The sequence below is a fragment of the Alligator sinensis genome, unplaced genomic scaffold (genome assembly GCF_000455745.1).
Source record: "Alligator sinensis unplaced genomic scaffold, ASM45574v1 scaffold137_1, whole genome shotgun sequence".
Taxonomy (NCBI): domain Eukaryota; kingdom Metazoa; phylum Chordata; order Crocodylia; family Alligatoridae; genus Alligator; species Alligator sinensis.
This window is the reverse complement of record NW_005842545.1, coordinates 967,815-983,274: the sequence shown is the minus strand read 5'-3', so window position 1 is coordinate 983,274 and position 15,460 is coordinate 967,815. Positions and strand designations below refer to the sequence as shown.

The 15,460-nt window shown below is 58.0% G+C and overlaps 2 protein-coding genes across 2 annotated transcripts in view; one reads left to right on the top strand and one right to left on the bottom strand.

Moving 5' to 3' along the window:
* Window positions 1-5,885, top strand: part of LOC102374086 (plasma membrane calcium-transporting ATPase 3) — a 20,209-nt gene extending 14,324 nt beyond the window's left edge. The window contains 8 exon segments of the mRNA XM_025213671.1: window positions 199-328; window positions 475-666; window positions 1,155-1,377; window positions 2,063-2,265; window positions 2,521-2,628; window positions 3,436-3,606; window positions 4,309-4,527; window positions 5,874-5,885. Of these exon segments, the coding sequence (XP_025069456.1) occupies window positions 199-328; window positions 475-666; window positions 1,155-1,377; window positions 2,063-2,265; window positions 2,521-2,628; window positions 3,436-3,606; window positions 4,309-4,527; window positions 5,874-5,885 (1,258 nt within the window).
* Window positions 5,886-9,981: 4,096 nt separating this feature from the next.
* The window catches only part of CCDC120 (coiled-coil domain containing 120), a 9,549-nt gene continuing 4,070 nt past the window's right edge, over window positions 9,982-15,460 (bottom strand). Inside the window, exons 7-9 of the mRNA XM_025213669.1 lie at window positions 15,204-15,322; window positions 14,329-14,742; window positions 9,982-13,692 (exon numbers count right to left, since the gene is read on the bottom strand). Of these exons, the coding sequence (XP_025069454.1) occupies window positions 13,602-13,692; window positions 14,329-14,742; window positions 15,204-15,322 (624 nt within the window). The 3' untranslated portion in view covers window positions 9,982-13,601. The remainder of the gene's footprint in view (window positions 13,693-14,328; window positions 14,743-15,203; window positions 15,323-15,460) is intronic.

Sequence of the window (15,460 nt, the reverse complement as noted above, 5' to 3'; positions counted from 1 at the left end):
TGTCAATGGGCCTAGGGGCGGGGCCTGGGTGGGGGAGGGCCAGGGGCAGGGCTAGGCTGGAGGCTGGTTTTAGAGGAGGGGTGGGGCCTGGGTGGAGGGGGTGGGTGTGGATCTTAGGCCCGATGTTAGGGGCAGGGCCTGATGTTGAAGGAGCAGAGCTAGGGCAGCAGGAGGGTGATGGAGATGAGGGGCATACAGCCCCCATCTCCTCCCTGCCCCAGGCATCATCGACAGCACTGCTGGGGAGCAGCGCCAGGTCGTCGCAGTAATGGGGGACGGCACCAACGATGGCCCCGCCCTCAAGAAGGCTGACATCGGCTTTGCCATGGTAACCGGGAACCCACCCCCAAGTATCCCACCCCCAGGCCTCTCCCCTCCCATGGTGGCTTGTGGGTATTGGGCCCTGGCTGGCCCTGGGTTGGCCCAGGTGGTGGCTGGCTCTAGGCTGGAATGGGCCCTTGCCTCATGGCCCAGGGCATTGCGGGCACGGATGTGGCAAAGGAAGCGTCTGACATCATCCTGACAGATGACAACTTCTCGAGCATCATGCGTGCTGTGATGTGGGGCCGCAACATCTACGATGGCATTGCCAAGTTCTTGCAGTTCCAGTTCACTGTCAACGTGGTAGCTGTTGTTGTTGCTTTCACCAGTGCCTGCATCACCCAGGCATGGCTTGGCAGTCCAGGGGTTTAGAAGATGCAGGGATGGGACATGGAGACAGGTGGGACTGATGTGGGGTGGATGGAGGCATAGAGGAACTGACAGTCACCAGTGAACTGCAGGGACTGGGTGCATGGCTAGGGGCAGGAAATGCAGGCACTGGGGCACCCCTCCCCAGCCCCACTCCTGCCCTCTCCCTCAGCCTTGGCCTCACCCTGACCATGCCCCCAGCCTCAGTCACACTCTGGCCCCACCTCCAGCCCCACCCCTGAGCCCCCCCATCTTGGTTCCACTGACTACCCTGCCCCTCAGCCCCAGCCTGACTCATCTGCAGCCTTTGCCCAACTCCCTCTGTGCCCTTATCCCACTCCCAGCCTCACCCTGACTCCACCCCTGACCCCAACCCCGAGCCTTGGCTCAGTCCTGACCTTCTTCCCCAGCCTTGGCCCCGCCCCATAGTCCAGCCCCGTCCCCTGCCTCTACCTCCTCCCCAGGACTCCCCACTGAAAGCCGTGCAGATGCTGTGGGTGAACTTGATCATGGACACGCTGGCCTCGCTGGCGCTGGCCACAGAGCCACCCACAGAGGCATTGCTGCTGCGCCAGCCTCACGGCCGTGACCAACCCCTGGTGTCCCCCATCATGATGAAGAATGTGCTGGGCCATGCTGCATATCAGCTGGCTGCTGTCTTCACTCTGCTTTTTGCTGGAGAGAGAGAGAGAGAGAGAGAGAGAGAGAGAGAGAGAGAGAGAGAGTGTGTGTGTGTGTGTGTGTGTTGGGGGGCTAGGCATGAGGGTGGGACTGGTAGTGGAGCGTGGCCCGTAAGTTAGGAGGTAGGACCTGGGAGTCAAAAGTGGGTGAGGATCTAAAAATGAGCAGCCTAAGAGGGTGGGAGGCGCCTGAGACAGGTCTAGGCATGGGGCTGGGGCCTGGGACATTGGAGGCAGGGCCAGTGGTGGAGCCTGGGATGGTGGGAGGAGTCTGGTCAGCTTTGGGGTAGGGCCAGGCAAGGGGCAGGGCCTGGGAGCCAGGGGGAGGAGCCTAGGAAATGGGGCAGGAGCAGGGCTTTGGACAGTGGTGACAGGGTCTGCTGGGGTTGGAAGGGCCTGGGAGTCAAAGGAAGGGGCTTGAAAGCCAGTGGGGAGGGTTCTAGGAGTGGGGGCGGGGCCTGGGACAGTTTGGGGCAAAGCCTAGAAGCCGTGGGGCACAACAGGGGGGGCAATGCCTGGGAACCAAGGTGTGGCACCTCAACATGGGGCCCTGTCCTTGGAGCCATAGAGCAGGGCCTGGGAGTAGGGGGTTACTCTTACCCCACAAAACTGGGTCAGCGGGTGAATGGGGCCACAAGGGCAGAGCCTGATGCCCTACCTCCTCCTCCTTGGCCCTGCCCCAGGTGAGGTACTGTTCGACATCGACAGTGGGAGGGCAGCCCCGCTCCACACACCACCCTCTGAGAACTTCACCATTGTCTTCAGTGCCTTTGTGCTCATGCAGCTTGGCAATGAGCTCAACGCCCGCAAGGTACATGGCGAGCGCAACGTCTTCTGTGGCCTCACTGCCAACCCCATCTTCTGCACCATTGTCCTTGGCACCTTCATCCTGCAGGTGGGCTACGTCGGGCCCCCTTTATGGGCAGGATCAGGCTGTTCTAGCCAGGATAGGGGCCCCCCAAGTGCAGGACTGGGCTCTTAGAGCCCAAATCAGCCTCCTCTGTGGGCGGGACTTGGGCCTCTTGTGTCAAGACCAAAGTGGTCTATGGTCAAGACTGAGCCCTTAAAGGAAGGGTTGGGCCCCCCAGCGCAGATCTGGGGCCCTGCTGGGGGACCCCAAGTCTCACCCTCCCCTCCCCCATCCCCCCAGGTCCTGATCGTGCAGTTTGGGGGAAAGCCATTCAGCTGCGCTCCCCTCTCTGCCCAGCAGTGGCTCTGGTGCCTCTTCCTCGGCATTGGCGAGCTCCTCTGGGGGCAGGTGAGGCCTCCCCAGATGCTCCTAAACACCCTCCAAGAGGCCTGGATCTCCCAAGTCCCCTAGACCCCTCATGAGCCCACAAAAGCTGCCCTAACAGGCCTAGATCCTTCAACCCCCCCCAGACCCCTTCTAACCCCTAAACCCCTCAGCTGGCCTGAACCTGCCTAAGCCTTCTCACAGATCTCTTGGGCACCCCAAAATCCCCCCCCCCCCAAGGGGCCCCAGCCCCTGTTCTCCCCTCCAACCCTTCCAGACCCCTCTTGACCAGGGTGGTGGGGCCTGGGAGTCAAAGGAAGGGGCCTGGAACCTGGGGGAAAACTCTAGGAATGGGGGTGGGGCCTGGGAGCCTCCCAAGCCCCCCAGTGTTCAACATAGCCCCTTCTACTCTTACAACACCCTAACATACTCCCCAGACCACTCCTCCTAAACTATCTTAGCCCCACAAGTTCCTCCTAGTCCCCAAATCTTCCAGCTCCCCAAAAACCTACCCAGACCCCAAATACAGCTGTACATAGCCCAAGCCTCCCAGCCCCCACAAATCTAGTCCTCCCCACTAAATAGAACCCCAAAATCTTACTAAACCCCCAAATACAACCCTATTGGATTCACTTCCTCCATTCCATAAGGGTGGAATCCACTGTCCACCCATCAGCAGCCTTCCCCCATTCACTAAGGCTGGGGCTAGTGTCCCTAATCTTTCCCAGCCCCCAACATCCACCCCACCTACTAGTACCACTCCCAGATCCAACCCTCTTGGCAGCCCTCCCTAACCTCTGCCCCCCTCACTACCACCACCACACATGGCAGGTGCTGGCAGGGGTCCTCGCGCTGCAGCTGCAGTGCCTGGGCAAAGCTGGGCAGAGACGGGGGCTGAGCCAGGAGGCAGCCGAGGACGAGGACAACATGGACCCTGTAGAGCAGGAGTTGTGGCGTGGGCAGGTGCTGTGGTTCCGTGGCCTTCACCGAATCCAGACCCAGGTGAGATCAGTGGGGCTGGGGAAGGTCCGCCCAGCAGCTGGGGCTTGGAGGGTGTTGTGGCTGGGATCCCCCCAGTACCACCCCACAGTCACTTCCCACCATTTAGAAGTCCAGGATCCCACTGTGACCCTGATCAGCAACCTCTCCTGTCCCTCTATCAGCAGCCTTCCCCCGTTCAGTAAGGCTGGGATCCTGCCCCATCACCAGTCAGCAACCATCTGCTCCTCCCCCCTCTTCAGTAAGGCTGGATCCCACTACTGTCATCAACCAGTAACCTGCATCCCCATTCAATAAAGCTGGGGTCCTAAAGCTCCACCAATCTGCCTCTCCCATGCACCAATAAGCAACCTCCCCCACCTCTGGTTGTATCCCACCGGTGCCATCAGGCCTCCCTCGGCTCCCATTGCTATCCATGTACCCCGGCCCACCCACCCCTTATGGGGGAGAGATGAGGGGGCATGGGAGCCTGAACTCCTGGGTTCTCTTCTCCTGTGGTGGGTAGAACAGTGGGGCTAGGGCTGGGGGCCTGGGCACCTAGGTTCTATGCAGGGTGGGGTGGGGTGGGGAGCCTGGACATCTGGGCTTGCAGGGGGAGGGGGTGGGAGTAGACAGCAGGGGCAGTAGGAGCCTGGAATGCTGGGTCCTTGTCCCTCCCTAACTCCCCCTGTCTTCCCTTGCTTCCCCATCGCCTGGGTCCTGCAGATGCGTGTGGTGCGGGCCTTCCGCAGCTCCCTCTATGCTGGACTGGAGCTGTCAGACACCCATGGCTGCCTCCACCGCCCCCGGCCACTCCCAGATCCGCCGCTGTCACATGTGGACCTGACCGGGATCCCCCTCATTGATGACACAGATGCTGAGGATGGTGTGGTGCTTCGGCCCAGCAGGGGCCCCTCCCACAACACCAATAACAACGCCTGCCCCGCCCCACAGCCTGGAGACTGCGCTCTGACCCCCCCATGGACACGCGTGGATCTATTTGGGGGTCTATTTGGAGGTGCCAGCAGAGGGGGAGGGGTAAAGCCCCTCTGGACACACCAGGATTGGGGGGACAACACCCCCTCAGAGATAGGTGGATTACTTGGAGGATATTTCCTCCCCTGTGGACATGCCTACACCCTCAGGGACCACCCTCTAAGATGGGGAAAGGATGACCTGCTGGGACACACCAAGAGGGGAAAGAGGTGCCCCCCCCGATTCCCCTTACGGACACACCTGCACTCCAGGATCTCCCAGGGTGGGGGAAATAAGCATGGACAGGAGTAGATGTGGGGGAGTCCCCTAGGATGGTGGGAGGGGTGGGCCCCCTTCATACACCAAGACAGGGTAGAAAGACGCACGGCACTGACATGGACACAGACACCCATGGATTCCTCTGGGGATGTCCCTGCCCCCCTTTCCATCACTTGTGCATCCCTGGAAGAACTCCTCCTAGGATTGGGGAAGGGGTGACCCCCAACCCAAATGCACAGAATGCAGGGAGAGGCTGGACCCCTGTGGCACTGGTCCCTGGGGGTATTGTCCCTCCCTTAAAGATGGGGGAGGGGAGATTCCCCCGTAATGGACATGGAGGAAGAGGCTCCTCTCCCTCACCCTGGGGAACACCCCCCTACTAAGAAACTCCAGGATGTGTTAGGAGGAGCCCAAGATTAGCCAGGATCCCTCCAGCCCCTCTCCCCCTTGCCCCTCCTTGCTCCAGACCTGGCTGTTTGGGTTCTCTCCACTCTCTGGCGAGGGGTAGGCTGAGGACCTGGGTTCTCTGCAGCTGCTGGCAAATGTGTGGGGTTTGGGGAGGTGCCAGGAACCTGGACTACTGGGCTCTTTCTCCTTCTGTTGGGAGATTCACATCCTCCAGGACCCCCACAGCCCACCGCATTGTCCCTGTTTCAGTTTTCTCTGTTACCTAAACACGGCCCCTGCCACAGTTGCTAGCAAGTTATTGTCCCTCAGAGAAGCCCCTCCCTCACCCAGCAGACCCGCCGGTCTGAAAGGCTCCCTCTCCCCGCCCCCAGTATCCCGGGATAAGTGTCGCTATCGCGCTAGAAGGGGGCAGGGCCTCGGAGGGAGGCGGGGCACCCTAGGGGCAGGGCCGGGCGCGCGCCAGCACAGGCATGCTCCCCACCTGCAAAATAAAAGGATCTCTAAGTGCAAAGTCCAAAGACTCCGTGAAAGTAAGAAGGCGGATGGTGGACGGAGGTTGGGGGCTGCGGTTATACAGTTAGGGGGTGGGGTAAATTCCTACCAGGTCCCCCTACACTCCCGTCCCGCAGTTCCTGCGATAGTACAGCTCAGTTTCCCCTCACCCCTTCCGCATCCCTGCCTGTACGCAGCCAATATGATAGTATAGCCCAGTTTCCCCTATACGCCCCCGCAGCAGCCCTCACGATGGTACAGTCCAATTCACCCCCTCAGACCGTATGATGGTACAGCCCAATTCTACCTATAGCTGTTCCCCACCACAGTGGTACAGTCCAATTCCTCCCGTACCCCTTCCACCCTCAGACTTTAGGATGGTACAACCCAGACTACTCCCTCCACACACAGACACAGCCCTCCCCCCAGTCCTCACTGTGGTGCCGCCCAGTTTTCCTCCGCAGCCTTTACAGTGGTCAGCCTAGTCCTATAGCTTCCCCCGCCCCAGCCTTTACAGTAGTAGAACGTTGTCCCGTTCACACACACCCCTCCGGGCCTCCTACATGGTACATTCCTATGCTGGGAGGGTGGGCGGGGCTTGGGAGGGGTACTGTTACTAGGCAGCTGGCCCGCAAAGCCGCTGTTGCCATGGCGACGGGAGAGCATCCCTGTAGGATGGAAATGACCCACGTGGAGGGGGGGGGCGCCAGCTCGCAAACGAGGGGCGGGGCTTACCCATGACCCCACCCCCTCTCGGTTCGGTGCCGGTATAGCTGCCATGACTCCGCTACTGCTCCTGTTGCTTGCGGCGCTGGGTCCGGCCGCCAGCAAGGTAGGGACGGCGGGGCCTAGGATTGGGCCCATCTCGGGCGTTGTCTCATGCTGACCGGGAGGGGACCCTGTAACTCCTGCCCCCGGGCACACGTGGGGAGTGCTCTGCGGACACACTGAGACTCCCGGACGCCTGGGTTCTCGGGGCGGGGCAGGCTGGGGTCCCGGACGCCTGGGTTCTCGGGGGAGGGCCTGGGGACCCGGACGCCTGGGTCCCCTTCCTCACCCCCTCTTCTCCCCAGCTCCTGGTGGCCCCCCCACGGCGGGGGCGTCGGTCCATTGTGGCGGCGCCTTCCGGTGGGCGGGAGGAGCTGCTCGCCCTGGCCCTGGCCCTAGCCCAGCTGGGGGGGGGAGCCTCAGGTGGGCCCCCCGGCCTGACCCCGCCCCATGGGACCCGTTGGAGGGGGTCCTCGGCTCTGCTCCCCCTCCTGGAGCCCTCGGCCCCCCGCTACTACCTGGACCCCCGACTGGACACCCAGCTGCTGAGGTGAGCCTCCCTCGGGCCTGGGTTTCTGGGAGGGGCGGGGCTGGGTTTTCCATAAGGGTGAGGGTAGGGGGGCTGGGAACTGGAATACCCAGTTTCTGTGGGGAGGGTGCTGGGAGTTGGGGTGGGGGCTACGGGCCCAGACACGTAGGTTCTCTGGTGGGGCGGGAGCAGGGGGGCTGGGTTTTGGACGTGTGTTTTCTTGGCTGGAGGGTGGAAGCCTGGACACCTGGGTCTTCTGGGGACTCTGGTGCTCCCCATCCCAGATGCCTGGTCCCAGCCAGTATCTCTCTCTGTCAACCCCCCCCCCCCCCCCTGCTTCCCGCAGGTACCTGCTGAGCCGGCTCTTGGCCATGGGGGTCCCCCGCCCCCCCATGCCTCCCCCCCACCGACTGCGCCGGGCCCTCCTAGATGCCAGGGTCCCCCAGCCCCTGCTGAGGGTCAAGCGCCTGGGGAAGGGCAGTGGGGGGCCCCCACACCGCATCCTGGCCCTGTGATGGGGTTCCCCTCCTGCCAGCTGCCAAGGTGTGCCCCCAAAAGCCTTCTCCCTCGATCTCAGCCTTGGTGTCACCCCAAAACCCTCCCCCCAAACCCTGGCCATAGTGTCTGTCCAAAAAAAACCTTCTTCTCCAAGCTGCTGTCTTGGTATCACCCCAAAACCTTCTCCCCCACAGCCCTGACCTTGGTGTCCTTCCCCCCAGCCCAACATTCCCCACAAGCTGCTTCCTTGATGTCATCCCAAAGCTGTTCCCTCCCGAAGCACTGACCTGAAATCTATCCCCCTAAAACAGTCCCTGCCTCTATTTCAAGATCTGCCCCCTACAGTTCCAGCCTCAGCCCCCACCCCCCAGTTCTTCCTCCTTGCTCTGTTATGGTTCCTGTGTCCTCAGCATCTCCTTCTCCTCCCATGTAGGCTGGAGCATTGGTGTCCCCCAAAATCAATTCCACTCTATCACCCTCTGCTCTGCCTCTGTTTACCCCCTAAAAACTTACTCCTTTATGCTATAGCCCATGTCCCCAATATTTCCTGCTTCCCACAATCCTGGCCTTAGTGTACCCTAAAATCCTTTCTCCCCCCCCCCCACAGTCCCTGCCTCAGTGTCCCATGAAATTTGCCCCCTCATAGAGCACCTGTTTGTCTCTCTTGTCCTCCCAGGCCCTCCTGTGGCCTCTTTTCCCTCACTGCCCCCACAGCATCCCTTTCCCCTTTGTCTCTTGCCTCCTCAAATCCCTTCCTCCTACCTCAGTGTTCTCCAACATTTTCCCTACTGCCCATGTTCCCTGATACATTGGGAAGCGCAGATGGGGGAGGGGTCTGTTCTATTTCCCCCCCACACGCACACATTCTGTGTTCCCCAATATTTCTCCCCTGTTATGTCCCCTTATAGCTCTTCCTCCCAGTCCTCATTGTCCTTGGTGCCTCCCACATTCCTTCCACCAGCCCCTGCCTAGGTGATATCTGTTCTCCTGCACACAGATGCTATTCCAGTGTTCCCTGAGATTTCTTCACCCCCATAACCCTTGTGGCCCCTGATCTTCCCCTCACACCCTGATTGGCTTTGGTGCCCCACCAAGTTCCTTCTCCCACAGCCCCCTGGACTTAGTTTGTGTCCGTCTGCCCATCTGTCACTGAAATCACTAATGAAATAAAAAGCTTGTCAGATATTTTAATGTAAAGGCTGAGTCCTCTTTCTGTGTCTGGAACTCTTCCCATTTTAGTGAAGGGGCTGGAGGAAGTATTGTGGGGTGGGAGGACCAAGCTGGGGGGGGGAGGGTATGGAGGTGGGGTGAGATGGGAGACACCCACCCCCCATCTCCATCCTAAGGGCACCCCCAGGATCGGGACCCAGGGGTCATTGGCCAGTCTCTCCCAGTTTGGTGGGCTTCACCCTACCTTGGACCAGCCGCATTCTTGCCTCCCAATGGCCGTTGCTAGGAGGCCGTCTCCCTCCAAATAAGCACCAGCCTTGCTGCTCCCAGGTCTCCTCCCTTACTCCCTCCACGGATCACTTGTATTCTGGCGTGGCACTGGCGCCCGCTAGGGAAGTTGCAAAAGGGCTATAGGGGCGGTGTGATATTGGACCCCGGAGCACTGGGTGGGAGCTAAATCTTGCCCCTTCACCCTTTCCTCGCTCCACAGGCCCTGGTGGTGGTGCCCCGCCCCGCCCCTCCTGTGCCTTTAGCCTCGCGTCCAAGTGAAGCCCTGGTCCTCCCGAAGCCCGCCCGTAAGTCCTGGGTGCCCTAGGCCCTGACCCTACGGTCTGATGGCTCTCCACCGAGGCCCATGGCCAGGGGTGTTTGCCGCACCCCTCTTGAAAGCATTAAGCTCCGCTCCCAAGAGCTGGGTCACTTAAGCCCCCCGCCGCTGCTTTTAGCACCGCCTTACAGACCTGTGAAATTAAGCCACGCCCCTCCCCTAGCCCCGCTCCCTGCCGGCGTTTCGATCCGCCAAGACCTAGGGCTACCCACGCAGCCACGCCCCCTATGACTTTTAGTCACGCCCTTAAAGCCGGGGGAGCTAAGCCTCACCCCGTTCCGTCGCCCCGCTCCCTACCCACTCCCCGGGGCTTTCTTCTGTTTAGGTTGGGGTGGGTTGTGCTGAGTTTTTTTTTGTTTTGTTTTGTTTTTTTAATATTATAACTTATTAATTATATTATCACTTTCCTTTAATATATCATTAGTGCTATTTATTAGTATCATTATTAGGTTTGGGGGGGTTTTGGAGGGGTTGGTTAGCTTTGTAGGGGTTTAAAGGATCTTGCATGTTTCAGGAAGTTTCCCCCCCTCTGGTTCTGAGTTACTTTAATTGGGTTGGGGGGAGGGGGGACTTTGTTTAGTAACTTAGGTCTTTAGATGGGTGGGCTCTGCCTTGGGTTTGGCTTGGAACTTCCACTGAGAGGTTTGGAGGCAGGTTTGGTTTGCTTTAGGTCTTTTATTCATGGATTTCTTTGTGGTTATCTGGGTAGGGGGAGCAGTTTCCCTCGGGGGGAGGGGGGTGATTGAGTGCTCTCTAGGAGTGTGGAGGGGAGTCAGTTTGCTCTAGATCAACGTTTTTCAACCCATGGGTCAGGACCCAAAACTGGGTTGCAAGAATATATGAAAGAGTCTGAAAGAAATGTTAAAAATGTATTCTCCTTGAAGGATAAAAACGGGGGAAACTGTGGCTTTTCCCTTGCAGGCTGGCAGAGCTTCAGCCTGAGAGGGGCTGCCTGGCTCCCCGCCCACTCCTTGCCCCACACACTGGGGGTGGTGAGTGAGGGGCACTGGGTCTGGACTGGCCACCAACTTTTACCAATGGGTCCTGGTCGAAAAACGGTTGAGAACCTGCTCTAGATGATCTATTTAGCTATCCACCTACCTTCCTACAAATATATAGCAGACTTTGTTTTGGGGGCCTTTCTTCCCTCTAGGTGTAGGTTGGTTTGAGTGGTTTATAAGGGGCTTGGAGGGATTTTCAGTTTGTCTTAATTTTTTTAGCTTCTTTATTTATTGTGGGGTCTGGCTGTTCTGGGGAAGGGGGGTGTCCCTTTGGTCTTGGGGTTGGTTAATTGCTCTCTAGGGGGTTGGAGGTTTTGGTTGTTTTTTTAAGATTATTTATTTAGGGGGATTTTGTAGGCTTGGGTTTTTTCCCTCTGGTTCTAGGTTGGGCTGATTGGCTTTGAAGGGGTTTTTACTTTGTGTTATTATATGATTATATGTTTAAATATCTATCTACAGTATATGTGTGGGTACATAGATGCCTATGACAGTGGATTTGTATGGGATGGTTTGGACAGGGCTGATCCTGCCTCAAGCAGGGGCTTGGACTAGATGTAAACCTCTAGTGGTTCCTTCCAGCCCTGCTTCTTCACAGACACAGAATATACATATACACAGAGTGAATTTTGTCCCCTTCTGGTTTTGGGTTGGTTTGATTAGTTTTGGGGGTTTGGAGTTTTGTATTTTGTTTCTGTCTCTCAATAGAATGGATTTTATCTGTTTTGGGTAGGATTTTGCCCCTCTGATTTTGGGCTGGCTTGATTTTATTTTTGGGGGGATATTTCAGTTTAGTTTTTTTAATTATTTATTGCGGGTCTACACTGTTCTGGGGGAGGGAAGCTTCCCCCTCTTTTGCGGGGGAGTTGGTTTGAGTGGTTCTTACGGTGGTTCTGAAAGGTTTTGAAGATTTTTAGGGGGGCTTAAGTGTGTGTGTGTACCTTATTCATTGTGGGTTTTGCCTGGTTTAGGAGTTTTTTTCCTCTGGTTTTGGGTTGCTTTGGGATATTTTTTAGGGAGGTTGATTGGGGGTTGGGGCAGGATCAGTTTTCATTGTTTAGGTTTTAAATGTATTTATTGTGGATGTTGTATGTTTGGAGTTCTTTTTCCCCAGTTTGATTTTAAAATTATTTTAGGGGTCTGGAGAATTTGTTTTTAATCTTGCTTTAGATTTGGGGGTGGGGGGTTGTAATCTATTTATTCATTGTGGGTTCTTCCTGTCTTAAGGTTTTTTCCCCTCTGACTTTTTGGGTGGTTTTGAGGGGGTTCTGGAGGATTTTTTTTAAAGTTCTTTAGATAGTTATTTATTGTGGATATTATGTGTTTGTGCTGGGGGTAAAGGGGGCTGTTCTAGTCTAGGCCCAATCCTGGGCATCACTCCCAGAATCAGGTCCTGATCCTGGAAGGAACCACGGGCTGGGACAATTCAAATAAATTTTCTGGGGGCCCTGATTCCAGGTCCAATCTTGAGAAGAAACGGGGGATGAACCAAAGGGGCACTACTTTGGAGGCCCCAATTCTGGGGGAGGCAGGGAGGGGGAGGGTAAAGGAGGGAAGGGTATGCTCTGGGGTCCCTGATCCTGGGATGACCCAAGGTGGGGAAGATAAAGAGAAGGGCAAAAGGGGGCTATTCTGGGCCCAATCCTGGGAGGGGAATAAAGGGGAGTGAGCTTCATTGGGTGGCTGTAGTTCTGGGCCCGATCCTGGGGAGACCCAAAGGGAGGGAAATAAAGGGGTTCTAGGACACTGATTCGGGGCCCAATTTTGTGGGGGAGGATAAAAGGTGGGTGAGCACTATTGGTACAGGGGAGGGGAGGGGAGGGGAAGCTGATCCTGGGCCTAATTTCCCACCCCCGCCCAAGAAATCCAGGAGCCGCCTGGTTGGTGTCACCCGTGTATTTCTTACAAAGCCTTGTCTGTACACAGCACACCCGGATTTAAGTTTCGGGGGGGGGCCCTTTAAGTTGTCCCCTCTTCTTGCCCCCCACAAATATTCCCCTGCCCTCTTACCAGCCACCCGATGTGGGAAAAGTGCAGCCAGAGGAGAGAGACAGCAAGAGTCCGCTGGGCTCCTGGGGGACCCCCCCACCAATTTCCAGTCCCACCAGCCAGGAATGGGGGTGGGGTAGGGTCAAGGGGATTTCACCTGAATCTGGGCAGTATGGGGCAGATGGAGAAGTTTCTGGAGGGGTTGGAGCCCAACATTTTTAGGGGATCATGAGTTTTACGGGATGCCCCCAGAGTATTGGGGTTGTCCAGATTCTGTGGAGCTCCCCTGAGATTTGGTGGGCCTGGAGGGCTCCAGCTATACCTAGGGACCCCCCAAATTTTGAAAATCCACCCCAGAGTTGGGGGGGTCCCCAGATATAGCAGTTGGTGGCTATACTCCCGATTTGGGAGTATAGCCACCCTGTCCTCTAAAATTATGGGGCTCTCCTGAGGTGTTTTTAGCAGGGTGGAGAGGTCCCCCAGAGGCTTTTTTCCCAGGGGTCATTGGGGATATGCAAGTACAGCAGGGGTGGCTCCTCACATTGGGGAGTAGTTCCTCCAAATTATAGCAAGGGGTCCCCTGAGTTTTGGGGAAGGCCCAGATTTTGGGTATCCTCCAGAGATGTTGGGGACTTGGGCAGTTCCAAGTTATTTTAGAGAGGCTGGGGGAGTTTCCCAGGTTGGGGGGGGGATATCCCATGTTTCTTAGGGGTCCCCTGAGATTTGTGAGGTTGGGGGGTATCCCCAGACTCTTGGGTTGAGTTGTCCCCCAGATTTGGGGCTTAGGGCCCAATGTGTGGGGAGACCTCCAAGATTTGGGGGGATTCACAGCTTTTTAGGGGAACCACACAGATATGGGGTGTCCTCAGATTATGGAGAACCTGGATTCTGGGGCTTTCCAGTTCTGAGGGGGCTAGAGGCATCTCTAGATTGTCAGGGGTTCTCCTGACTTTTGGGATGTCCCCAATGTTTTGAGGGGCTGGAGGATTCCCACATATTGGGGGGCTTCTCAGCTTTTGGGGGGCTGGACTCAGATTTGGTTTATTCCCCATATTGTGGAGGTCTCCTGAATTTTGGGGGGTTGGGGAGCTCCACAGATTTTGGGGATCCCTAAAACTATTTGTTGGCTGTGGGGGTCCCCAGATTTAGGTCTGTGATGCACCAGATTGGTGGGGTCCCCCAAGTTCTAGCCCCCTGGTATTGGGGAGTTATAGGGGTCCCCAATTTTAGGGAGTTGAAGGCGTTCAGCCTGTAGTTGTTCAATGCCCCCACAGCCAGCAGTCTGCCTTCCTCATTGCAAGGGAGGTCACACCAGTGTCCCAGGGGGTTGTGTATCTGGGTCTCGGGGGGGCGTTGGGCCAGGGGGGCTGTCAGGGCAGAGAAAGTCAGCGAAGGGTCTGACGGACGTAGCCAGAGCCGGACGGATAGAAAGAGAAGAAACAGAGAGAGAGTGTGAGTCAGGCTTGGATGCCTGGGTCCCTTACACATCAACCTCCCCCATCCCAAGGATCTTCTCAGGGTCCAAGCCTAAAAGCCTTGGGTTCCAGGGGGCCCCTGGATACCTGGGTTCCTTGTCTGTTCTCCCCCCCCACACCGGCTCCGAAAAACTTCTCAAAGCCTGAACTGGAGATCTGTTTTTACTGGAGTTCCAGAGGCCCTTGGACACCTTGATCTGGGGGTAGGCGAGGCATGGTGGAACTGGACACCTGGGTTCTCTCCAGGCCCAGGCAGGTTCCCTTGGGGGCCTATTCTAAGTCAGGAGTTTCCCCACTTCCCTGGACACCTGGATCCTTGGTTTCAAGGGACTCTGCCTGGGTTCCCTGACTTGAGCTTTGTCTCAAGGGGAAGGGTGGGAGGGAGACCCAGATGGCTGGGTTCTATCCCAGTAAGCCCAGGCTCTATTAGTCAGGCCTGTCTTTTCTGCACACCCCACCTCCCAGCCAGGACACCTGGGTTCTTGGTTTTAGGGGGGTCCCAGATGCCTGGTCCTAGGGGGGGACAACACCCCTTAGCAGCCCCCCCAGCCCCCATACCTGCCCTGTGGTGGTGGCCCAGCGTAGCTCAGCGAATGGGGCAGCGGGGAGGGGTCCGGCCAGCGGGGAGTGGGAGGTCCCCCCCTCCTGTTGGGGGGCAGGGGTGGCCCCGCATGACGCAGGTACCACTCCCGTAGGCCCTCCAAGGCCAGAGCTTTCTGGCCTCCCCGGGGAGGGGCTGGAGGGCCTCCCGCCCAAGGTGGATGGCTTTGAGGAGGACCACACGACTTGGCTCTCCCGGCCCGGCGGGTCTGGTGTGGAGGGCTGCCGCTGCTGCCACCTGGGCGCTGGGCAGGGGGCGAAGGGTCCCCCAACCCTCCGCCCCGCTCGATCAAGGCCTCCGAGCTGTTGCTGCGCCGTGCACCAGGGGTGGGGGAGTCTAGGGGGCCCTGCCAGAGCCGGGGGGGGTCAGGCCTGCAAAGGGGGGGTGGAGAATAGAAAGGTGGGTTAGTACTTGGAGGGACCCCAATTCAGCTTGAGAACCCCCCCCTGCCCAGACCCGCTTCATCTCTCCCATGGTGCTAAGCAAGGGGATCCCCCTTCCCTCTCAATGGATAGTTCCAACTCCTTCCCATCTCCACTTGGTCTCTACCCTGGTGCTAAGCAGGGGAGGTGAGCTGGACAGTAGGTGGGAGACCCCCCCCCCCCCTCGCAGCTGGGAATGGATGGGGGATCCCCGCTTTCCCCTCAATGGCAATTCCCCCCAACTGCACTTCGTCTCTCCCATCATGCTAAGGAGAGGATACCCCAAGCTGGGGATGGATGGGAGACCCCAGGATGTCCAAGGGGGGCAGGGAGGTCCTGAAGAGGTCCCTGGGATGGATTCCCAGTTCAGGAGGTTTCTCAGAGGGGTGTCAGGGGGTTCTCAGCGGTACCTGAGGTGCTGGTTGTGGCTGTAGCTGCCACGGCTCAGGATGGGGGTGGCTGGGACACTGCGGCCCTCGAAGCTGGATGCACTGCGGGGGAGGGGCCGAGTTGGGCTGGTGGGGTCACAGAGTTAGTGGGGGTGGTTCCAGGGGGATTGGAGAGGGGTCTCCTCCTAGGGTGGGTGGGGCAGGTCCTGGCAAGGTCTCAGGGGGTGAAGGAGTATGGGGGCATCAGGGGGGTCCCAGAGGGAACTCTTCTAAGCAGC